This window comes from Marmota flaviventris, chromosome 1 (genome assembly GCF_047511675.1).
Source record: "Marmota flaviventris isolate mMarFla1 chromosome 1, mMarFla1.hap1, whole genome shotgun sequence".
Classification (NCBI taxonomy): Eukaryota; Metazoa; Chordata; class Mammalia; order Rodentia; family Sciuridae; genus Marmota; species Marmota flaviventris.
This window is the reverse complement of record NC_092498.1, coordinates 195,965,103-195,991,537: the sequence shown is the minus strand read 5'-3', so window position 1 is coordinate 195,991,537 and position 26,435 is coordinate 195,965,103. Positions and strand designations below refer to the sequence as shown.

Genomic DNA, 26,435 nt, shown 5'->3' with positions numbered 1-26,435 from the left:
GATCCAGGAGGGTCTATCTTGGGGCCAAAGTTTCCACACTAACTCCTCTCTATTACTACTCCTCTCGGCTCTGTAGTCTCAAGGACATTCAAAACTCCCATTTGTACAAAAATAGGCATCCTCATTCAGGATGGCATTAGTTTGCACAGATTTGAAGAGAAAAATATTTTTCTCAAAAGATGAGTATATATTTGGGGAAGTGTTTTCAGCACTTCATGACGACTTTGGATATTTTCAAATTCTTGTCTGCACGTCCTCATCTTCAAACATGCAAAGAACCACTTGACCTAAACCAGGTATCACTTGGGGTGGGTTTTGAAACTGTAATTTTTATTCAATTAGCCTCAACCACTACAACACACCAATTAACCTAGAACACCAGCCAGCCAGCCTTGAACAGTGAAGGTCTGCTCTCCATCAACAGAACAACATGGTTTTCTTCTTATCCAAATCTTTCAGTAATTTTCTTTTGTGTGTATGGGGAGGTGCATGCTCCTTTTCCCTCTCAAAAATGAGACATCTCTGAATATGGTCAAATATTTTTGGAAAATGAGGTTTCATTATATAGCATTATAAATGTGGACAATGCTTTCTTTTTTCTTCATTAGAACTGCTACCACAGAAATCACTAAAAAATCCACCTACCTGCTACTTAACCCTGTCAATCATTTTAAAACTCGAAAAAAAAAAAAAACCCTTCAACACTATTTTTAACCTTAAAATCAAATACTAAGCAAAAGACCCCATTCTACTGTGTGAATTGTCCTAATCCCAAATGGATGCAACAACGGCTGTCCAAAGTGACAATTATTCTATTTCATGAATCTTCATCTCATGTGTTTTTAAAGAAAAACAGCTTACCCGGATAGCCATTTCCATCCATATCAATGCCTCCAGATATGGACTGCCCAAACATCCGCAGAACAGGGTTAATCTTCCTCCCAGACAGTTTCTAAAACAGATAACAGGGAAATGGAGTCACCGGAAAGAAGCAGAGTCACATACAAGAACCTGGGATTCCTTGAACCCAGCTTCCCCAGGGAACCTGGTATTAGGTTGAAAAGGAAAAAAAAAAAAATCACAGCCCGAATTTGATCAGGTAGGGGGTCTCTGGTAGGCTGTTGAAGACCACACACTGCTTTATTATTTGCCTTGGCCAAAAGTCATCATTCTGAAATTTTGCTTAAAAAAAAAAAAATCCGCCTACACCAGCGCAATAGTTTGACATGTAAAGTTAACACGACGGATGAAACTTCCATTTCTAACAGGTTCTGTTTCCTTTTGACTTGGGTATACCTGGCTGAAATAGGAATAGCATATTTCCCTCCTTTCTACCCAAATAGTTGCCAGATAACACTTCCCCCCAAGATGCACCCAATAATGGTCTCTTCCCTAAATGGCCAGATAATTAACCCATCTCGCTGGAAAGATGGCCACGTGGAAACCACCCCAGGAGGTCTACAGTCTCCCAAGCTTCACAGACAGGATTAAACAGCTTTGTCTAGTAAACTAGGTTCACAAGTCCACCACCACAGGACATGTTAGCACCTGTGCTTATCATCACGTGAATCAAGAATACTTGTGGTACAACCAGCCCGCCTCACACCAGAGCTGTGTACTGATGATCGATTGTGTGGCATGGTTCCTCACAGGACACCAAACTTCCTCAATCAGAAAATCCCATCTTCTGGGACCTGACCAGCCTCTCCTTCCCTGGATCCAGTCTCCCTGGGGAGGCTCACCTCCCGATACCCACATTGTGGATGACAAGAGACACGCTTAGTTTTCATGTGTCATAGCAAAATCCACAATGGGACCAGGTTTGTGGATACCAGGGGCTCACACCGCCTTTCCTTCCTTTCCCTTCTCACCAAGTCATCCTGCAGAGAAATCATGAGTGTGTGCAGGGGGAGTTTCCACAGGAACTATAGAAGGAGATGAGGATATCCCCACTCTCCAGCAGCTGATAACTGCCAATAACCCTCCCAGAAATGATCCGGGAGGGCTGCTTGCCACCTTCAGTTAAGCCATCCCACAGGAAACATGAGAGCATTGCAGGAACAGTACGGCAGCACTATAGGCAACACTCTCGAAGAACGGCTTCTCGCAAACAGGCAACGGGGCTGTCTGAACAAACATGCATGCGAGTCTGCATACCTCTTAAAAGCCATGCTTTGAAGCAGACCATCTTGACTCCAAAGGCCAAGAACAACGCTAGTAGTAGCTCACCCTGGGTTTGCATTTCTAAGGTATGCTGTGGCTGGGACCAGGGGGAGAGTGAAGGGGTGGTCCATTTGGGGGTGGCGACGTAGGGTTAAGTTATCCGCAGACATCTGCAGGCCATTATGCTATAAAGCCAGGAAGATAAGTCTGCTCAGGGCTAATAACCCTAAATGGAAACCAGGAACCTTGGAAAACCTCCACTTGACCAGGTTTATATGCAGTGTCCGTTATGGCGAGAGAAAAGATCAGAGGAGCCGCCATGACATGCCCCGAGGGCTCTCAAATCGAGAAAGGCACACAAGGATCTTAAAATCAACACTTTTCAGGATAAACTCAAGAAAGAGGAATGCGCTAAAGAGTAATGTGGAAGAAGTTGAGGAGGCCCCGATCTCACAATTTAGCCAGCAGAAATAATACCAATCTGGGCCAAAGAAAAGCGATCCTGTTGCCCGGATTCGTTTCTGATTTCTCCCTCTAGTTCCTTCACACAATGCCGGCTCTGTCCAGGACCTGGGCCTGGAAGAATCCGTCATTAAGGAATTTTTTTAACCCTTTTAAATCACTGACCTTATCATATACATTTTAGCAAATTAGGAAAGTATAATCAGAGGGATGTATGTGTCTTTTTTTAAAAAAAAAAAAGCTCCAAACCACTTCTCTGTCAAGGCTAAGGAGCCAGCATGTGCTGACAAAGGCCGGCAGTCCAGCTGCTGATCCCTGCTTCCTACTACAGACGCTCCATGCTAACCACAAAATGTATGCTGCAGCTTTCTGCAGGGATTCCACCCAGCAACCAAACAAAACACTGCAGGATGCTGGGCGGAGGGGAAACAGGGGTCTCCACAGGTCGCCTCCCTGTGTGATTAGGCTCCCAGGTCCAGGAGGATGCCTGGGGAATGACCCTGACCCTCTGCTGAGGACAGGGTTCCTTAGATGACTTTCACCTTGTCACACTGGGAACAGCATCCCTGACCCACATCAGTGCAGCTCTTGGGGCACAGATGTGACCTCCACACAGCTCCCAAAGCCTCTCCCTGTAGCATGTCAGCCAGATCACCTGAGAGTCTTTTGCTCCCATTATTACTTATTTCTAATGAAAAGAGCATGATCTGTGTGGCTAGATGCTCCTTGGCATAAGCGTGCCTCGTGGCAAAATAAGTTTCCATATTCCTAAGCCATCCTCCTAAGCTGCCTTGAAGGGGACTTTTCCCAGTGTGGAGAATGGTGGTCATGATCAACATTTGGGAGTCAGAAATGGTGAACTGTGAATGGTCACATTGTCGCCTACAACCTTGGGCATGCAAAACACCTTCCCCGAGTCACATTTGCCTCATGAAAGAACAAAGGATAATCAAGACACCTACTTCGCATAGTTGCTGGGAGGAATCATAGTATGGAAAGGGCAGAGACAGTCCCTCCTGTCCCAGCACCTTCCTAAGCACCTGTCTGTCACAGGCAGGTCACCTAACTAAGCAGGAGGCCAGCAGAGAGGGAACACAGGGTTCAGCTGGCCACAAACCCACCACCCCAAACTTATACCTGTTTTAGAACAATTACGAATGTATCAACTGTACTTATATTTACATACTGCCTCTTAATCTACACATATAAACATGAAAAGAAAGTACATAGCATGTAAATATTCAGTAATAAGTATTCACAGATAGGAAGTTTCTCAATGTGTGCTCTATCTCTGTCACTGCTCCACTGGGACAAAGACACAAACCAATGCCCCTCTACACACATCCACAAATATCCTGACTGTGCTGTCAAGAGCGTGACTTCCTTTTTTCCCATAGGCTGGGCTTGATGCCATCAGCAAGATTAAACACCAAGCTGATACGGCGAAAAACAGAACTCGCCACTTCCACGTTCCCGCGTCTAGGGTGTGAGGCCAGAGCTCTGACTAGCTCCTAGTTCTCATGCCAATTGTGACAACAGCCCATAAAAACTTCCAGGACCTCCTCTGAATCACTCACTCTCTCTAGATTGTATTTTAAAACATATCCCCAAGGCTTGGCAGCACAGAGATAGTTGACAAAAGAGTCGCCAAAAAACTAAGTTTCTCTCTCTTAAGTAGGTCTAACTCTGGATAAGAATTTGGATATGACTTTTTATAGGCAGAATGTATCCCTGAATGTGAGCAAACTCGGGATCTATGAATACTTTTCTGCACTTAATATAGCAATATCAAATATTTTTCTCTTCCACTAGAGGGTGGGCAGTCTGAAGCCAAGACAGATGTGTTTTCATTTGTACCCCCAGGACCTGGGGCATAATGAGGGTTTCATACACGTTTGTGGAATGAACGTATCAACAGTTACCATATCACTCTCACACCAATTACCTTTGAGTACTGGGGGACTATCCCACCAGCATCCCCATGATAGATATAGACGGCCCCTGCGAAGTCATCTTCTTTGGGTGCGCCAACTGCCACATCTGGGGGGATTAAAAAAAAAAAAAAGACACGGGTTAGAAAAGCCACATGGAATAACATTCAGTGTGGCTTCCCTAATTCTCCTTATCACATCTGAGACCTCAGCCAGGAATTTTTGGCTGTTGATTATTCAAGCATTCAATTAGGCACCTAGTCTTAGGTCAGTTTCTACCTCATCCTCATAAGAAAAAGGGCTGAAGTACTCAAAAAAAAAAAAAAAAAGTTTAAACGTAAACTTCCTATCCTAATCTCTGTCCAAGGGGAATTCCACTGCCAATGGGAAAAGGCAACTCAATTCCTAGATAAATATGTGGAATGGCATTCAACACACACACACACACACACACACACACACACACACTCTCTCTCAACATTACTCTCACAAACTGATAACTCCTGGAACAAATCCCAATCTTTCTTACTTACCTTTTTCTCATGGCTTCTTAACAGAAGTCATGTGTCTACAGAAGTGAGGTCAAGGGTGAGGGACATGCAGCCCCAAGACCTTGAGTGAGAGTTGCTGGGTCTCTCTGAATGAAACCCTCAGTAGTCAGTGGCATGAGGCATCAAAGGTCATCTGGCCCACATAAGAGCTGTACCCCAGCCCTGGGACATACTGTGTCCACGGTGCAGAAAAGAGGTATTAAAACAGACCAGAGGCTGTGGAGGATATTGCTGTCCAAGCAGAACATCAGGTCTGCATATCTCCATCCCTGCAACATACACACACTCGCACACTCACCACCATTATCAGGGGAAATTTCCTTGCTTACTTGAGTCTCAGATGCTTCATGGCAGAGCAGCCTGAAGCATCTGAGACTCAAAAACAACAAGAGTTTGCAGCAGAGGAAGCTAAGACACGCTTATCTACTATGAGAAGCCCCCAGTGGACCCATCCCAAGGTTCGCTTCCCCTGCAAACACATAGCAGAGCCCTTAGCTGGAGAAAGGATTATCCAGAAGCAAACCCGCAGTGGGCTCAGCACTTGGCTCTGAGTGTCTACGTGGAGAACACCTCTAGGAGTTGTGCTTTCTTCCCTCAGAACTTCCATGGGCCTGCAGGGACAGCCAGGAGGTCCTGGAGAGTCTCGCTACAGATGGACAGTGGAGGGCAGGCTGCCACTCTGACAGAGGAAAGTCGGCTATACCTGGAGGGGCTCTACGGCCCAGTGTGACCTCACTCACCTGGGAACCCGTCATCATCAAGATCGTCCAGGCTGGCAATGCTCTCCCCAAAGTGTGCATTGTAAGCACCATCCCCATTCAGGGTCAGCTGCTCCTCCAGGGCTCCCTGGGAAACAGGATGGAGGAAAAAGTGGGATGAAAAAAAGAAAACAATAAAAACACAGGGCTCAGAGGGCGACCCTCCTAACAGAACACCCATCAGCAGGAAACACCTGGGAAGAATCACAGGAACACAAACTCCTCTCTTCTGGGGGCAAAATGAGTCCTTCACCTGTGCAGCAGGAGGGTCTCCCAGAGCCCAAGATACATTCTAGAGGCCAGGGGACTATCACGTTGACAATGACTACACCTTCCCATCCTATCGCTCCACAGACCAACCAGCAAGCCACCTGCCTTCCTGTCCCCACAGTAACCCCTCAGCCTTTCCTAGGACATAACAATTTCCTCAAAGTTGTTTTCAAGGGGTAAACATTCTTCTGTTTGTTTTCTCCTGTGCCTTTTGGTACCAGTTCATATCGCTGTTTTGTAAGACGCACGTTATTAGCAATCTCAATGGAGGGGGTCATAGTTCAGAAAATCCAGGAACCTAGTAGTTCCTGGTCAGGGGGCTGAGGTGGTAAGATACCTAACTAACCATGCTGTCTCTCATGGCTCAGGAATGAAATTCTGAGCAACCATTAACAGAGAGAAAGTGGTCAGGGGTGTATGGTGGCAATAAAAGCCATCTAAAAATACCCTCTCCCCACCCCAAATCATTGAAATGTGAATACCAGAAGGTTAAAACGCGATATTAGGTTTAAAGGCATAAGAATATTTAAACCTTCCCTATTGTAGAGGCATTTTGGGACACACCATATACCCACAAACCATCCCACGAGTGTCTGGCTTTTGTCTTGACAAAAATCTCCTTCCCTGTAAACACACCCTGCAATCTGGAAATAAAGATGTGATGATTTCTTGAGTCAGTGAAACCCCCACCCCAAAACACAAAAGAGTTGTCACTCAGTATCTGTGGGGTATTGGTGCCAGGACCCCTTTAATTCTAAAATTTGCAGATGTTCAAGTTCTTTATACAAACTGGCTTGGTATTTGCATATGACCTGTGCACACTCTCCTGTGTACTTTAAATTATTTCTAGAGTACTTATAAGATCTAATGCAATGTTAATGCTATGCAAATAGTTGCTGCACTGTATCATTCAGGGAATAATGACAAGAAGAAAGTCTGTACATGGTCAATACAATTTTTTGTGCATATACTTTCAATCTACAGTTTAAGAATGCAAAACCCACAGATATAGAGGACCAACTGCATGTGACTTCTTCCTAGTCATGTGATGGGGAAGAGGAAAGACACCAGCAGGCGATTCCTTCTATGTACCAAGCATTGTCTGTCCATCTCCTCATTCAGACCTGAGGTCCTTTCCCCTTTCACAGATGAAGAAAATTGAGGTGCCAATTATAAGCCACCTGTTCATGTCACCAGCTAGGAACTGACAAAAACCAAGATTCAAACTCAGGCCTATCATTTTTTTCACTTTTCCATACTGCTTTATAGTCACGAATCAAATGGCATAAGGTTGAACAGAAGTAATAGGGTAACCTACAACATTCAGGCATATTGGGTGAGGAAAGTTGGGGGGCAAGGACACACGTGGTTGTGACATGCCCAGAGGAAGTCTAGGGGGGATTATCATGCTCCAAGATCCCACCTCCTTGCCAGGCATGGTGGCACACACCTGTAATTCCAGTGGCCCAGGAGGCCGAGACAGGAGGACCTGGAGTTCAAAAATCAGCCTCAGCAACTTAGCAAGACCTTGTCTCTAAATAAAATATAAGAAAGGGCTGGGGATGTGGCTCCGTGGTTTAGACCCCTGGGTCCTATCCGTGGTAACAAAACAAAACAAAAAAATGCACCTGCTCCTCTGGACACACAGTCAAGCTGTTGGGCTTAAAATCCATGCAAATGATTGCCTCCTGCAAATACATTAGCAGCCACAAAGTGCCCACTGCTCTCACCTACAGAATCACGTCAATCCTCTCTGCTCTCCCTCCCAGAATGTCAGTGGGGCTGCAGTGCTGAGAGCATCTTCCCACCCAGGTTTTAGATCCACTTTCCCCAGAAGTCTGCAAATATCACAGGCAGCGCAAGGCTTAACATCCCCTGGCTCTCCTCCCCCTGCTGGCCCTTCCACCTGGCATCTGCTCACCTGATGAAAGTTAAACACCACCCTCTCCCAGCACTACCATCTTGGCCACTGCTTTATAGTACACTCTTTTTTTTATTGTTTTTTGTTTTTGTTTTTTTGCAGGAGGCATGTACCATGGATTGCACTCAGGGACACTTAACCACCAAGCCCCTTTTTGTATTTTATTTAGAGACAGGGCCTCACCAATTGCTGAGGCTTTGAACTCGTTATTCTCTTACCTCAGCCTCCCGAGACTCTGGGATTACAGGTGTGTGCCATCATGCCCAGCAGATTTTCTATTTTGAAAGATTGCAATGTCGCCATTTGGATAAAAAACAAAATCTACCCAAGCATCACCACCCAGAGATTTGTTATGAACATTCTCTGTGTACCACATATGTTAAGGTTATTTGTACATATAATAATTTTCACTATTTAAAAAAATATTTTTGTAGTTGTAGATGAACCAAATGCCTTTTTTTTCCCCCTCTAATTTTTATATGGTCCTAAGGATCGAACCCAGTACCTTAAACGTGCTAGGAAAGCACTCTGTCACTGAGCCCCAGCCTTCATCCTGGCTTTTTAAAACACTAAGTATTTTGTCATGCTACCTAAGGCGTGGGACAACAATGCGTTTATTGAACCCTTTCCTTCTCGTTGAACGCTAATTCTAGATCCCGAGATGCCGCTCTCTCATGGGCCCTCCACCCACCCACCTTCCCTTGGCTACAGAGGGACAGAAGCATTTTCTGAATCTGTCCCATCCCTTTCACGGTTTTGCACAATATGGGACATCATGATTACAGCCAGAGGCCACGTCATCAGCCTCCACCATGAATTAGGGGCCCTTCCGCCTCACACCTCAACCCACTTGCCCAGTCCTCTGCTGGGAGTTCTGCCCGAGCCCAGCCTGTCTGCCTCTTTCCTCTAGATTCCTCCCAGCTATCAGGGCCACTGCTTCCCCAGAGCACATGTCTATATACACTCTCAGAAAGGCAGCATAACCTAGAGAGAAAACATGGCAGCTCTGAAGCCAGCTGACCAAGGTTTGAATCCTAGCCTCACCACGACTTAGGTGTGAGATTTGGGGCATGTGATTTAACCTCTCTGGGCCTCAACGTTTCATCTGAAAAAATGAGAACCCTGGACATCATGTGTATGTTGCATTGAAATCACTCATGGGAAATAAGGAAAAATAGTCCCTAGTAGAGAGTCAGCACTTCATAGTCTTCCTGGCCCCCACATGTTTGCAGTTATAACACTGTACAAGATTCTCCATTAATGGACCATTAAGCTTCTTCAAGGCAGGAATTAAGTCTTTACACCTCCTGGGAAATGGCCCAGTGCATGCCCAGAGGGTGCTCAGCCACTTCCCCACCCCCCACCTTGCCCAGCACCATACTCACGTTTCCTTTGTTGATGTAGACGGTGACCTGCCCCTCGTCTCTGATCTCAGAAAACATGGGGGCCCCCACCAGCAGGTCAGAGAGGCCGTCCCCGTTCAGGTCAACTGCGCATAAGGAGGAGCCGAAGTAAGAGCCCATCTGTAACCAAGTCGATCGCAACAGAGCATTCAGTGTCCGCCCTCACACACGAGGCCCTCGCTCTCCTCTGGCCTGTTGGCTTTGAAACGTCTGCTCCCAGCCCCTCAGAGGCAGTGCTGGCTGTGCTGCCCATGAGGCAGGATGCCTAGGCCAACAGGGAAGGCTGGCTCCCCGGGGCCTTCTGAGCCTCAGGACACCAAAGCTCACAGGCTCAGCAGGCCCCTGTCCTGTCCTGGAGCCCCATTCAGGGAAGGCTAAGAGGCCAGTCCCTGGAGGATGTAGCACTATTTCTTTAAATCAAGCTGAGGTTGCAAATACAGGTTACAACCAGGAAAAAGTGCCCACTATCAGACATTTGACAAGGCAAGCTAGCAGGAGTATGGAATTTCACAACATGAGATGGACGTGAAATGATTGTTACAGGCCGGGCCTGGTGGTGCGTGCATGCCTACTAATTCCAGCGGCTCAGGAGGCTGAGGCAGAAGGATTGCGAGTTCAAAGCCAGCCTCAGCAAAAGCAAGATGCGAAGCAACTCAGTGAGACCCTGTCTCTAAATAAAAATACAAAATAGGGCTGGGGATGTGGCTCAGTGGTTGAGTACCCCTGAATTCAATCCCTAGTACCCACCCCCCACCTAAAAAAATGATTGTTACAGGGGAAAATGGGTTATCCTCCCCCCATTCCACCCCATTGCTGTGCATACTAGAGACTGGTCAGGAAGGAATGATCTGAAGAGACAGAAAAAGGTACAACTCAAAGCCTGTTGGATGAGGGCACAGCACCAGCTTCCCTCAGGCATAATTCATCCAGTACCTGTGGTTTTAAATCCAGAGTCTCAAACCCAAACACCACTGGGATCCAGGCAGGTGATAGAACAGTGTGCTTACAGGTGGCAAGGGACAATTGTCCTCAGTGTCTGAGAACAACAGGAAGTAGAGGAGACTGCGGCAGGCTGGGGCCCACAGGACTGCATCCCATTTTCCCAAAATTCAAAACTTTATTTGAAGGACCTGTTTTATAAATGCTGACAATTTATTTGTATTAAAAATGATAAATGAATACTGTACAGGCCAAATAAAAACGTGTGCAGGCTGTAACCCTTCTAGAGACAGCTAACTTATAACTTTTTTTAAAAAAAGTATGTCCTTTTAAAATAAAGGACAGGGCTCTGGCTCTGCTGAGCTGAGGAGCACTTTCTCTGGCTGTCGGAGTTGTCGTCAATCCACTCAGGGGAGGTGCAGAGAGGTGGGAGCACTCCAGTCTACTTCCTGCAGCTAACGCTGGCCCTGGAGGGCTTTGAGGAAGCCACTCAAACCTTTCCCATTCCTGGGACAAAGCCAATCGCCCCACTCTCCAGGGAGGAGGACATTGGAAAGATTTGAGGAGGATGGGGAGGATAGAAACCAAGTTACCAGTCACTAATCCAACAGCCTCTCCAATCTCCCCAGCTGAGCTTTAGTAGAAGAAACTGGTAAGGCACAGGCAAGGCCAGGAAGATCAGAGCCAAGGGCTGCTCTCTCTGGCTGAGCCCCAGGGGAACTGCTTGCTTCATTCCAGTGGGCTATTTAACTTGGCATCTTCATGGATGTTAGATCAGAAATCCCTGTAGGTGAAGTTTCCTATCTCAGTTTTGAAATGCAAACACATCTCCAGTTAATTCAATAGGACATCAACACAGCTATGACAGGCTTTGGGGTGAGCAATCCTTGACTCCACCTCTCCATCAATCTGCAAGTACAGGGGCGTGCATTTGTGTTAACATCTAAATTGCACACATATTTATCATTTCTTATGTGCACTATTTGTGGGATATTAATCCATAGAGACCAGAATCTGTTTTTCATTTTTTTTTTTCTTCCTAACGGGATACAAAACAACCTGACCAAATTCTAGGCAAATAAAAACTGGAGTGACTGGGGACTGAGGGGGAACTCTCCTCTCTGGGTGTGGCACAGGGGTAAAGCCAAAGCACCCTTGGAAAGCCTGGGGATCATGTCCTCTCCCTAGGAGATAATGGAGAAGTCAGAGAAACAGGAATATCACATTTCTTCAGGCAAAAAAAAGCAGAATAAGATGCAGAAAGAGAGGTAAGGGCCTATTTCAAAATCAGAAGGCTGATGAGGCGTGTAAAGCAAGCTGGAGAAATTGGCAGAAGAAAGGGAAAGCCACAGAGCCAGGAGGGTGAGGCCGGATAAGGAGAAAATACAGAGTGGGGCAAAGGTTCTGGAAAGATGAGGCAGATGGCTATGCAGCTGGGGGCCTGGAGGGTAAACATCTGGACGCTTCTGTCCCTGAAGTGGGGAACCTAACGTATCTTGTCACAATCAGGGAATCTATAATTTATCTTGTCACAATCAGGCATGTCTCTTTTGGAACCAGATGGCATTAAGTTCTAAGTTTGGACAAGGAAAAGTTCTGAAAGATTTCCCTGAGCCTTCTTACCTCTACCCCTCATAACCTGACCAACATCTGGGAACAGGTGGGTGGCCATTGAAGTTATCATCCAAACTGGGAGGTTTTCAAGGAGAGGGGATACAATCAATTGCTAATTAGGCCATGACATACACCAGGACCCCAGGCATGAATGGAGCCCCTGTGCTGGGCAGAGAATGGAAGAGGAAGATACCAGGAGGCACAGCCACAACCGAACAGAAAGATTCTCAGAAATAATTTTATGCTTTCAAACCCAGTACCTTTAAGGGGAGGGGACAGTTTGTACAGTAGACACACACACACACACACACACCCATTCATGGGGAGGTTTTTTTGGAGAAAGATCTAAAAATGTTAGGCTTAGTAGTATTCACACCCACCATGCTTGTTGGGGCTGTTTTGATCCACAGTGGTATGGAGCTATTTCTTTTCTAACTTTAGGGGTGGTTGGAAAGTCTTTTCTGCAGAATAGCACACTAGTTCCTTTTCAATGCTGTTGCCTCTGGGGTTTTGGAAATGTTAAAACACCACAAGTCAGTGTGGATCTCAGGGGAATAAAGAATCATTCTGAGGAAAAAATGCAAAACCAAGTTAGATACTGCATTTTTTTTATTTTAAAGGTTATGACAACTATATACTAAGTGTGCTTATTAAGGTTGTTAGAATTGCAGTGGTGTGCAATTTCAGTCTCAACCACTCAGAAGGCTGAGGCAGGAAGATCACCTGAGCCCAGGAGTTGGAGGTCAGCCTGGGGAAGGTAGTGAGACCCCCATCTCAAAAAAAAAAAAAAAAAAAAAAAAAGGAAAAAGGCCTACTGGTGGAACGAGATGGACATCATTACCCTAGGTACATGTCTCAAGACAGGAATGGTGCAACTCTACTTTTTGTACAGCCAGAAAAATGAAAAATCGTGCTCCATTTGTGTACTATGAATCAAAATACATTCTGCTGTTATGTATAACAAATTAGAATAATTAATTTTAAACGGAAAGAAAAATAAAAAGGCCTACTTGTGAGATTTTTAGATCTCAGAATATGGTTTACACCAGAATAGCATGAAATGATCCCAGGCTGTCATTCAGCAAGTTTCACTTAACAACAGGGAACAGAACTGGGGCCAGAGGCATGTGGCTCAAGAAGGAAATGATCATTTTCCCCCTCATTTCAGGATAATGTTAAGTAAAATCACCTTTTGGCATTCTCCCGTCTCCTAGAGTCTCCCTCCCTACATCCCAGGCCTGCTGTGCGTCTTCCCAAAAGCCCAGTGAGGCCTCCAAATTACACCACACACCCCCCCCCCCAGCCTTAACTGCACCCCCTAGAGAAGCCAGTCTCAGCCAAACCATCCTACTCGCCTTAAGCCATGCACAGCTGTGCAGAGCTGAGAAGCCTGCAGAGGAGCAGAGCTTATGAGTCAGAAGCCTTTCCAACCAGCTTCATTTACTATGCTGCAGTACAAGGGAATCCTGTAGGAAACAGAGGACCAGGGACAGGATGGGAGCAACATATGCAGATGAGCCTTCTCCAGGACTCTGGTCAGGCAGCTTCCTGAGCTACTTCTATATCAAGGTTCCAAGAAGAACTGGATGATGTCTGGGTTTTCTTTGTATGACAACGGTTCTCCCCGCATTGACAGAGGAGGGCAGAGGGTGCAGACAGAGGAGGGCAGAGGGTGCAGGAAGAGGGGGCAGCCTCAGGCTGGTGTGAGAGACACTGAGCAGAATTTGTCCTCCTGCACCCTTTAAACAGGATCACTGGTGTCTAATGGGTTTGCTACCTAAACCTAAAAAGTGAGAAAATAATCTAGTTAGGATGCAAGCAATGACTCAGTTGTACCTGACCTCTCTGGAGGCGTAGATGAGAGGCAGATGGAGGAGGGCTAAGGTGAGAGGTGGAGAAAGGCAGAGATGGAGCAGGCAGCACTTGGACAAGTGTCTAGACTGCAGCAACCTTTTAAAACGCTGTGTGTGTATAAACTCATCTTGCTGCATGACAGTTCCTAAAATGAGCATGAATCCCCTAAAGCCTACAGGTCACACACACGACTGAGAAAGTAAAGGCACCAACACACAAGCAGAGCTGTCATGTAAGCATAGGGCTCAGGCAGGGCCGTTAGCGGATTATCTAAAAGGAACCTGTTCCCACATGATCTAATCTCTCAAACAAACAAAATAGTCACTTACACCAAGAACCTCACCTTTTTACCTGATGCCTGAAAAATCTTAATCAAGGTGCCTGATCTTCGGTCCACTCTAAAAATATAAACCTAAGGAATAAAAAAAAAAAAATGGAGTTAGGATGAAGCAATGACCAACGATATTGACCAGCATCTTCCTGGGAGGCAGTCACACCGTAGCTGTGTTTAAATCAGCTGATGACAATGAAGACACCACCACAAGCTCTTGTCTAACCAATTCTGTCCAAAAAGTGTTTACCTGAGACAAAAGTGTCACCGGCACTGATCTGGAACAGCCACGTCTGATAGGACCAAGGAATACCCAAATTACTAGTAAACAACACTCAGGAAAAAAGTCTTTTCTGCCTGAAAATGGTCCTTCAATCCCCTTAGATACACCTTTAACAGGTATAAGACAAAGGGATGAAAGAGCATTTTAGCCAAAGTTATTCTCCAAAGTGATTCCACATAATATAAGTGCCATAAAGTCTATGTGGGTAAATATGAGTTTAGGCTAGAAAATGCAGAGTTAAGCATTAAATATTAAATTCCTGCATTGTGTAATGTCTTAGAGCCTTTAGCATGGGGATTTAAATAACAATGAATCTCACTGACATTTAACTTTCTAAGTGTACCCAAATATGAACTTCTTTTTCAAGTTACATCTTATGGAAAGATTATCTCATGAGACACAGGGTAGGGTCTCTCCCCTGGGTAAGGAACTGCCACATTAGTGTGAAGGCTTTTGCACCCCAACATGGGAAATGGATATCAAAATCCTGAAGGCCAGAGGTCTGTTTTGGGGTCCTTGGAGAGCAATTCTGCATGAGCCCTGGTCCCTGGGCATGTGAGATAATGAGCAACTCTGTTCACTACAACCAATTTCCCCAGTGACTCTCAGGTCAAGCAATTGAAAGAAGCATTTTCTATTTTTTTTTTTTTTTTTTTGTTAAGTAGATCCAGGACTCCTTTCTGGCGCTTTCAGTTGTAAATAACCATCCTTGCCTTCAGACCTGACAGGGACCATGCAACATCCCTGTCATCTGAAGGAGAAACAATACAACCAAAGCAAGTTTTCTGCAATTACTGAGACAAGAAAGTCGCTGTCATCAGCACAAAGGTATCTGTGAACCAGGAGGTAAGCAATTTTACCGCCTGGCAGAGAAGCCTAGTGACAGACAGTTCCTCCCCGGAAGACGCCATTGAGGCGGAGACAGCTCTAAGTGCTCTTCCCTCCACCGTGAAGAGGAATTCATGTGACTCAGACTTGAAGTTATCAAAGTTCATGTGCATGATTCCTTATCCACTGGATCAGGGCCCTGGTTTATCTGATTCGACCTCTCTCCACAGTATCAGCCTAGGGGGAAGGAGGCATACTCTGCAGAAATATGAGCAGTGGCTCCTAAGCCCTGCCCAGGAGGGTCCACAGAAATGGCCCTCATGAACACACCTGTCATGCCCATCAACTGCACGGTCTCTCTGATCTGCCTACCAGCCTAGCTGCAGGGTCCTAGTAACAGTGGTCTCAGCCCATTTGGCCTCTCTAGAACTCAGAGCCCATTTCTCCAAGCCACAGATGCAGCAGCCAGACACTACCACAGGTCCAGCCTTGGGGCTGTGGATCCAAAGTTCATGCCACTGCTCAGTCTTCCCCATCAGACAAAAATGCAGATTCCTTGCCCATGTGGACATCCCCATTCTATGATTCCTATACCCTGAAGCTAAACAATGAACATAGTCCCCTTGGAGGCCATGATTCCCAAAGTGAGTCAGACAGACCAAGACCCACAGGTCTGTTCTACACTGTGGACAGACTTTAGAGAAAGTCAGACCCACATATTGCTATAACAGCCTTGGGTTCCACCAGTCTTGGGAACCCAATGTTCCTTCTGAAACACTGGGGAAATAAATGGGAATCTAAACATTTTTTAAAAAGGCCTAAAGGTAGCTGGGACTATCCTGATTCTATTTAGTCAAAGCCAAATCTGGTAAAGTCAGGAAGGTGGGGGATTTAAAGTTGTACAGCACTGAATACTTCTCCTTTGAAGGGCACCCTGATGCCAAGGGAGACTTACAAATCATATTCTCTCTCTCTCTCTCTCTCTCTCTCTCTCTCTCTCTCTCTCTCTCTCACACACACACACACACACACACACACACACACTTAATAAAAGAAAAACACATCATGAGAGAATAGACGGTGTGAACAGTATTCACACTCTGATGATGCTTTCAAGGTCATCTCTCCAAAGTTGTTGGAATGAGACTGTCAAAGGGTTCCTCATGATTTCGTCTCTCACCAGTCAACCAAGAGAATATTCAGGTCAAAGTCAGTTGGCAAACCTCTACGACAAGGCAGCATACTCCCCTCCTCTGATCCCAGGTGTTTCTCCTCACCTTTCCAATGCCTTCATCCTGTGGGGCACCTCCTACCACATCGGTGGTAGAGGGGTGAGAGAAGCGGCCAGCGGTCACTGCATAGCCTAAACAGGATGGTGGAAACCAAGGACAAGGTTGAAGAAGGCAGCGAGAGAAAATATTCATTGGATTCAAAAGAAAAAAAAAATTTTTTTCAAGCAAGTTTCATTATCTGGGCAGCTATGGTCCAGTTATTCTTAGAACACAAATGGAACCAGGGAACAAATTGGCAGCTGTCGGTCTCCTCGTGTTTAAATGGCACGTATCACAAAAAGCCACATTCACAAGGACCCTGGGGCAGGAAAGAGTGCCGAGTACCCTCTCCAGGACTGGTACTGTGCTAAACAGTCCGTTTTTTCTTTTTGAGATGTAATTTTCATAAAGAACATGCATCTGAAGTGTAGACCTTAAGGAGTTTGTACACACTTACATGACCATGCTACCGCCACCCGGATCAAGTGAACATAAACCAAGAACCACAACCCTGGAAGGTTCCCCAGCCCCATAAGTGGCCATTATTCTGATTTTTATTATTTATGATACTTGATACTCATCCATGCTGTTGCCTGTAGTAGTGCATTCTTCTTTCCATTTTTGAGTCCTGTCCTACTGGATGAACATACCATCTCTTTCTCCTCCTGCTGAGCATGTGAATTATTTCCAACTTGGGGCAAGTAAAGCTGTTGTGAGCCATTTTTATATATCTTTGGGTGACATTTATTTCAATATAAAAACTCTATGAAGAATGCGTGATCATTTCTTCTGTTTACAGATTTTCAGATAGATAAAACATATCCAAATTCACAATCCAAATGTCTCCTGCCTTCTGAGAGCCTTGCTTTACAAGCTGAAGGCACTCCTCTGGCAGGCAGAAATGCTAGACAGGCTGCCTGCATTATGTTCCCTGGTCTCGCCATCATCCCTGAACTCTAATGCTGTGATCATAAGTTATTTGAGTTTTGTGATGATTCATATCATCCAGGATCTCCATGTGGCTGATTTCTCTCAAACTGATGATTTACATTGCCTGAGAGTATCCTGAGTGACATACTCTCAACTGTCTCCTGTTAACCCTTGTAGCAGATAAAGGGCTCCGTTTTGTACACAGGGAGAAACCACAGACCCCAAGGTTCATAACACCTGTCTGAGGCCTGAAAACCTCCATCCAAAGTGGGCTCTCTTCTGCCCTCTTCATTCCGAGTCAGCAAGCATATGTTCAGCTCCTGCCGTACACCAGGTGTTGTATATACCAACTCCTGGGAATGAGAGAAAAACTCCCATCTTGGACGTGCATACAGCCCAGTGAGGGGTTTGGTACCAGTGGCAGATGCTGTTCTGGTAATACACAGAGAGGCAGCTCAGCGTTTAGACCCTGTCTCAGAAACAGATTTATACCCAACTCTGGGGCTTATGACCTTGGAAAGTTACATAATGTAATGGTCAGCTGCTTCACCTACAAAGTACGGATAATAATGGCAACCTCAATTTCAGAATTAAAATAATATACAAAGCCCGGCATAGATTAAATGCTTAATAAATGACAGACCAAGGAGCTATGGGAGCACGGTAGCAAATGCCCCAAAGACTTATTAAAGTACTGTTGGGGCTGTGCTGCCTGGGGGCACACTAATGGTCAGAGGGAAAAGGTGATTCACCAACTCCCTGTCCCCACCTAACAAAGAGATTTCAGTGACTTTGCCCAAAGGGTGGCAGGGCCTCCCCTGATTAGAGTTATATGTACTGAATGTGAAAGAAGATTGTTTTGTTATGAGACCTTCCTAAATATAGTTCTAATTCCAGTCCGGAATGGCAGCACTCAGGGTCTGGGTTGAGTCCTGTGACCATCCTCTAAGCAAACATAGTTTATCTCTGTCTTTAAATGGGCACTGTTTTGCCCCAGCATCTTCTTTGCCTGATGGCTGCTAAATTAAATTGTACCTATCTTCTGTTCTAGAAGACTAAGAGGGTTCAGAAAAGTAAGAAAATTTCTAAGCCTTCAATTAAACTTCAACCTGGGGTGCTACCTGTCATGATAATTTCTGGTAATTATTTCTATTTGTGACTAGGAAGCAGAGACTCCATCCCCAAGGGATGTCCAGAGAATAATACTAGGATTCTATTGAGCTCATTTTTGCATCTGATCATCTGAACTTGAGTGATTGCTAAAACAAGGAGATAAGACACGTGAGCCTCCAGAGAAAGCTTTTTAATTAAATCAGTTTTAATTCAGCTCCCTCTTCTGTTTTCTATGCGAGTTGCTAGGTGTTCTAATTAAAGAAGGAGAGATTGAAAAGTAAAAGCCAACCAACTCTCCCTTCCACCAACAGAGCAATAACCGGTAATAGCTCCCATTTGCCCCTCCTTATCTCGCCTCTCCCCCAGCTACTCACCCAGGTAGGTGTACCGCCTGTTCATGATTGCTTCATCATTCAGCTTCAAATAGGTGTTGTCTGTGAGGTTCAGCACTTTGATCGTCCCAGCCCAATAAAATGATCCGGGGGCGCCCATCACCACCAGCTCCTACCAGAAAAATCCAAATGTAAATGGGAAGCCAAGAAAGGGATAAAGAGATGTAGTAAGACCACAGTCACACAAAGGAGAACTCGGAATGAAATTAAAAATACCTCACCACGGTTTTTTTTTTTTCCCCCCAGCATATCCATTTAAAAAAAAAAAAAATCACCAGATTTCCTGGCATTATAGAATCTATTGTCCAGTTGGTATGGTCAGGAACGAAGAGGTGAAATTAACTGAGCAAGGGGACAGAATGAGTGACACACCTACCACAGATGGAGCTATACATATTTCCTCAATCTTATACCAGGATTAAACATGGAAATGGCAAACAAGGGTGGCGTCCTGCAGAATTCCTGGGAGAGCACTCAGGCAAAGACAGCAATGCCTCACCTAGCCTGGACCCAGGCCCACTATTCAATGGCTCCGGCTGCCCAGCGCACAGCAGAGCTTTACAAAAACTATGCACTAATGCCCCGGGAAAATCCCCTCCAGAGCTCATCTCAGCTCCTCTTCTCAGGAAGGGTTCAAAGGTGGGTTTTCTGGACACAATGGCCCACTGCAAATTCGGAAGGACAAAAACAAGAGACCAAAAAGCCAACTAAGGGAAGTTCATAAACTAGAAAGAGAACAGACCACAGGCAGTAAGAGACAGTAGCCCTAACTAAAAATAGACCCCAGAATACAGAAGACACAGCTCTCGGCATTTAAGTGATGGGAAAATGGTCCTGCAGCCACAAGCCTGTGCTACAAAACCATCTGATAACCAATACTGATGATAATCCTAAATGCTCCAAAACAGTTCAGTTACCTTGGGAAGTCAACAGGGATATCTGTATGATTTTGCCCAAAGATGCATTGTTAACTGTGCCAAGTTAGAAATAACCTGCGTGTCAAACAATAGGGCTTCTAAACTATAACACATGCATGCAACAGAACCCAATGCAGTATTAACCACACCACAGAAGACCTAATGGCACTGAGATATTTACAAAGTGCTGTTAAAAAGAATACATAAAGCAATATATATGCTGTCAATCATGTTTTATAAAGGGGAAAAAAAAACACGAATGAACATGTGCACAAATTCACAAAGACCAGGTGGACAGGTCATAAAACATTTTCCCCAGAGTGCTGGAACTATGGACATCCCTTCTTTAACTCTCCCATAGTCTATGTTTTCTGTGTTTTTAAAAATTTGAGAACAGACTGTTTTCCAAGAGCACAGGTCTCAGGTAAAAGTCAACCTGTCAACTGTTCCAAACATATCGGCTCCCCTCCTGCCAATTCCACCCCCAGACTGTACACGTGGGACACTCTGCTCTTTGACTCTCCATTCCTGCAAGGCCCTCGTGCTTCCTCTGCCTGAGTAACCCTTCTGCAATCTACAAAGCCCAGCTCAAGTGTGGGAGAACCTTTGACAAATGTTGGTAGGAAAGAAGAGCACAGGTTAGGAGTCAACTCATAGAAAGTTCTAGAATCAGCCAAAAAAAAAACGACTCTATGGTGATAAAATTCAGAACAGTACGAAAGAGGGGCGGTATTATCTGCAAAGGGGCGTGAGGAATTTTCTACAGTGGTGGAAATGTTCTCAAGATAAATGGGCACACTCATGTCATCTCTATCAAAATTCATCAAACTATATATAGATGGGTGTGTTATTGTATGTATTGAACAAAAAGACTTGATAGTTTAATTAACTAGAACAGTTAATTAAACACTGACCAGGAAGTCACCTCACAAAAAATGCAAAATTGCCAGTGAAATGACATTTTACAAGTGTTCCAGTGAAGCCCCCGAGGACTGAGCCTGCACTGGGACAAGCAGCAGCAAGGTCTTGCACACATCGGAAGGCTCAACAGGGAATCTCCTTTTGATTATTTATATTTTCTAAAGTATCTGCACTGCCAGGAGAAATAAAACTTATTTGTCCAACAAAATCATTTTTTCTGTACTGGGGATTGAATCCAGGGGTGCTTAATCACTGAGCCACGTCCTCACTTTTTTGTTTCTGTTTGGTTATTTTTGAGACAGGGTCTTGCTAAATTGCAGAGGCTGGCTTTGAACTTGTGATCCTCTGGTCTCAGCCTCCCAAATTGCTGGGATTCCAGGTATACGCCACCACGCAAAATCATTAATTTTTTTATTCAACAATATTTACTAAGTACCTACTATAATGTATGTAGAGCTTGTGCTACATACAAAGATAAAGTTCCTTGGCATGACACGCTTAGGATAAGGCAACATGGAAAACCACAAGATAACTGTGTAGGCTGACGAAGGCTGCTGGTTTCTGACAAGTTCCTGGAGGCTAGTCCCTGCCAGAGAGACATGAGTTTCTGATCATTTATAAAGTCATCAAAGGATTCTTGGAGTGCAAGAATCTGCAAAAGCCAGAAAATTGGGGAGGAAAAGATAGAGCCCATGGGCAAGAGGGTGAGGCTTTGAACAAGGGAGTCTATCAATCTGGGAAGAATCGGGACAATGACTAGGGAGCGAGTGCAGGTGGAAGGAAAGTCCCTGCCTAGATTCTGGTCTGAATGGCTTGCTTTGCACCCCTCAGGAAGATGTGGACGAGGCTGTCAGTGAACACTTCATTGGAGGTTCTAAGATTGACACCCCCTCAAAGGCACTGCCAAGATAACCCTGGAGGTATCTCTCTGCTTTCTGCACTCAGGACCCGTCACTGGGAACACACACGGTGGGGCACAAGTTCTCTCCTCCTCCTTACACTTCCCTGTTTGGTGTAAGGGCCTGTGCTCCTTCTAGAAAGCTAGGAGAAAGACAAACCATCGGTTCATCAGAGGACAGAGACTTTTTTTCCTGGCCTCCAGTTTGGAAAGGAATTTGCAATCAAGTGCCCAAAAAACAAAGGGCGCCGAAGAATGTCATGAGTGATGGCCTCAACACCAGTTGTATACACAGCGTGGAGCGTTCTCCTTCTGCAGCTTTTACAAGCCAGAGCTCTGAGCATAGGCTCGGGCCTGTAAAGGCTCTGCAGGACATGAGGCATGGACAGACTGCTTTCTGATTTAGATTAATCCAGGATCAAAGTGGAGAAATGAGTGTCTACTGTACCTCTGTGTTCTCTCAAACTACAGAGGGGATAAGGCAAAGTAATCTCATTCCTTAAAAACTTTTGAAACAAATAGTTGTTTTCTTCCTCTGTCCTCTTAGGGTTCACACTGTCTTTCCCTTCAATCCAAATTAGATAAACTGGGACCAAGCCTGTGACCCTCCAGGCCGGGCTGGGAGGCAGAGCGTCTTCTGGGAAATCCCTTGAATTTAGCTACTTCTGTTCATTTTGGATGTTGTTTTAGTGGCATTCACAAGTGTCAGGAAAATGTGATCAAAGCTTTGCTTCCCATCTCCCAAGGAACAGCCAGTACAAATATCACACCCCAGAACCCAAGCTTCCCCTCAAGCGAAGGCCACCACCGCCTAATCACATCAGGAGAATCCCATAAAACAGCCTGGGCCTTCTCCCAAGGTGCGTTTTACTAGCAGAATCTCCAGAGGCACCGGGGCCCCTGGGTGTGCCTGAAAGAAGCCACAGGCTCCCCTCTACACACTCCCCAGAGGGGACCCCAGGAAGGCAGAAGAATGCAGGGATCTACAACAGAAGTCCATGCTTAGGAAAGTTCCACCCAGTGGTTTCCAATGGCGGGGTCATCCCCAAGTCTTCTGTTGGTGCTTAGAAGTGTCTGTCACCTCTATTGCTCTAGTCTACGAAAATAAATAAAGTCCCCGGGAAGCTCTCACCCTCAATGATGGGCTAAAACTCATGTGGTATCCATAACTCAGAGCTTAGATAACCTCAGGGTCACTGACCCGCAGGTCAAGCAGGCCCCTTGGGCCAGAATATTTGGGGCCAAAGTGGCTACGTCCGGGATGGTAGGGAAGCCATCCGCCTTGGGACGCAGCTGTGTGCCCCAAGAGGGGACAGATCAGCTCACAGCACAGGCAAGTGATGAGGTCAGCAGAGGGGCAGAGGAGGGAACCGCGCCTGCTCCACCCCTTCAACCACATTTCCTGCTCGGCCACAAACAGCTGAGGTTCCAGACACAAGGGAGGCAGCGAGTTCAAAGACCTCCTGTTTAAGGAGGCCAAAGGCCTGGGAACCAGAGTGAAGGCTGAAGCCCAGATGGGCCAAGAGACAGCAGGCCGGGGTCAAAGGACTGAACAGCAGCAGGGGGGCCGCCCACGCCTCTCCTGCCCCTCTGGACACTGTGTCCCCACTTCTGTTTATTCTGAGCCCAGCCAGCACATGCCAAGACACTGTGGCTCCCTTGGGCTCTGAATCCCAGAGGCTGGGGTTTCAACACGTCCTCTCAGGTCTCTGGTCATCCCAGGCTTGCCCAGCCACCTGGGCTTCCCTTCCATACCCAATGGCCTCCCAATTCTTCCTACCAAGCCTTTCCTTCCACACAGCCCCAAGTCCTGCCCTTTCGGACTTGCCATCCAGTGGGGCCACACTGACGCCTCCCTCCCTCCCTCCGATGTTGTGGTGAGTGCTGACTTCTGTGATGAATCAGTCCTCCTCCCACCATCCAAGGCTCAGCACACTTATCCCCTCAAAGACCAGCAAGGGCCAAGCCTAACTTCCTGGCTCAGACTAGGGTCCAGTCCCTGTGTCCAAGGCCTCTTATAGGAGCAGCTACGAGCATGTCCCAGCACCTCACACTTGTGCCTGAACCAGAGGTCCTCCTTGGGGGTCCTCTCCACAAGGGGCATCGCTCTTCTCCACAAACCCAGCTCAACACCCCTTTCCTCTGCCCCACAGGGCTCTGGCCACCCAACCCATGGACATGTCCTTATTATTCTCTGATGACCCCAATCACTTTTATTCCAAAAGTGACACTCTACCCTGCCCTGTTGCCTCATGGCTAGAACACATCGTGGCCTCCCTGTCTGGCCTCCCTCAGGAGCATCCTAATCCAAAGTCCTGGGCACGCCCACCCCAGATAGCCTTACAACACTGCCATCCGCCATGTTGGTCTCCTACCTCTTATAGTACAGTGGTTCCCACTGCCTATTGGATGGAGTCATACTGTACTAGACCTGCTGCAGGACCAATGGCCAGGGCAGTTACACAGCCTACATGCTGAGAGGAAAGTGAGTAAAGTCAGCACATGGCAGGGTGGTGTTTTAAATCAATGGGGATAGGAAAAATGGTTCCACAAACCAGTGTCAAAACCACCAACTATGCATTTAGGAAAACAATACAGTTTCTACTACATAAAAAGATATAATTTCAGAAGGAGTAAAGATACACATCTCTTTAAAAAAATCTGTAAAAGGACTAGAAGAAAATATAGGTGAATAATTTCATGTTCTTAGAGATATCCTTTACTAATTAACACAACTCTAGAATCCAGAAAAAGTATATTTGACCAAACATGAATGTGTAACACTAGTACAACAGAGACAAAGCACAGTTAAAAGAAGCTGAGCTGGGCGCGGTGGCACACGCCTATAATCCCAGTGGATTGGGAGGCTGAGGCAGGAGGATCAGTAGTTCAAAGCCAGCCTCAGCAACAGCAAGGTGCTAAGCAACTCAGTGAGACCCTGTCTCTAAATAAAATAAAAAATAGGGCTGGGATGTGACTCAGTGGTTATGTGCCCCCGATTTCAATCTCCGGTACCCCAAAAAGAGAGGGGAAAAAAATACCACTGATCAGAAATTTTTTTTCAATAAAGAATGTTGAAACTATGTAACAAGTTCCTACAAATCAGCAAAGAACAACAAAATCAGAACACTGGACTCAGAATCACAAGTAATTTCCAGAAAAATACAAATGGCCAATGTTTAAGAAAGACAACAAATTATACTAATAATCAGCTCATGGGACATTAAAATGAGATTTCCTTTTCCAATGGCAAAAATTGTTAACATTGGTAAGAGAGCGATGGGACAGGTGTGATGGAAGTGGGAAAAATGCCAATTAGTAAACACTTTTGTAATGCAATTTTCCTGAATGTATCAAATTCTGGGTACTGCTGGACCCTCCTACCCATCTCCTCTACGCATGCACTTGTGCTCAAAAGGCAGTGGCTAATCTCCAGCACGCCACCATAGTGAGACTGTGGCCTGTTCGTACAGCATCTCACTCACTGCAGCTGGAGGCAGTGGGCCGAGGCTAGGAATGGAAGAGGCTGAAAAGGCAGGAGGATCCGGGATGCCGGATGAGGGGAAGCATCTGGATTTTCTTGTAAGCGGATGGGAAGATACTGGACAGTTCTGAGCAAGAAGCCGTGACACTTTTGTATGTAGAAGGTCCTAGAACTCGTCTGTCAGGAGGAAAGGGTGGAAGCAGGACAACAGGAAGGCTCTGCAGTGGGCTAGGAGCAGAACAATCGCAGCTGATTTGTGGGGTGCCAGAGGATGTGGAGAGAAACGTTTGCATGATAAGTTTTGAGGGCAAAAGGGGTAGGACGTGCTGGTTGCCGATACCTCAGTGAGAGGGGAATTTTTAAAGCTTTTGGCCTCGCCAGCTAGGACACTGGTGGTACCATTCACAAGGCCCAGGGCAGAATTCTCTGGGGCAGTCACAAAACCAATGCCTGCGTGAAGGGACACAGTGGAATTGCTGGGGGTTGGGAGGGAGGTGCCTCCCATTTATTGGTTTGAGTAAAAGACGATTAAAAAATTTGACTTTCTACCTTTCATTTTTGCTGTTTGCACACTATATTGCCAACTGTCTTTTTATTGACTTTTTTAAAAATATCAATGACAGTGGAATGCACTACAATTCTTATTACATATATAGAGCACAAATTGTTCATCTCTCTGGTTGTATATAAAGTATGTTGACACCAATTCATGTCTTCATTCATGTACTTTGGATAATGATGTCCATCACATTCCACCATCCTTGCTAACCCCCCGACCCCTCCCCTTTCCCTTCCACCCCTCTGCCCTATCTAGAGTTCATCTATTCCTCCCATGCTCCCCCTCCCTGCCCCATCTATGAGTCACCCCCCTTATATCAGAGAAAACATTCAGCATTTGGTTTTTGGGGATTGGCTAACTTCACTTAGTATTATCTTCTCTAACGCAATCCATTTACCTCAAATGCCATGATTTTATTCTTTTATTGCTGAGTAAAAATTCCATTGTGTATATATGCCACATTTTATTTATCCATTCATCCACTGAAGGGCATCTAGGTTGGCTCCACAGTTTAGCTATTGTGAACTGTGCTGCTATAAACATTGATGTGGCCGTGTCCCTGTAGTAGGCTGTTTTTAAGTCCTTTGGGTATAGACCAAGGAGAGGGATAGCTGGATCAAATGGTGGTTCCATCTATTTTCT

General features: G+C 45.7%; 1 protein-coding gene across 1 annotated transcript in view; it reads right to left on the bottom strand.

Annotated features, from left to right (window-relative positions):
* Itga9 (integrin subunit alpha 9) overlaps positions 1-26,435 on the bottom strand; it is a 319,107-nt gene that overhangs the window by 250,171 nt on the left and 42,501 nt on the right. The window contains exons 6-12 of the mRNA XM_027932436.2: positions 18,997-19,126; positions 16,586-16,671; positions 14,210-14,278; positions 9,442-9,579; positions 5,848-5,953; positions 4,571-4,665; positions 862-952 (exon numbers count right to left, since the gene is read on the bottom strand). Coding sequence (XP_027788237.2) covers positions 862-952; positions 4,571-4,665; positions 5,848-5,953; positions 9,442-9,579; positions 14,210-14,278; positions 16,586-16,671; positions 18,997-19,126 — 715 coding nt within the window. The remainder of the gene's footprint in view (positions 1-861; positions 953-4,570; positions 4,666-5,847; positions 5,954-9,441; positions 9,580-14,209; positions 14,279-16,585; positions 16,672-18,996; positions 19,127-26,435) is intronic.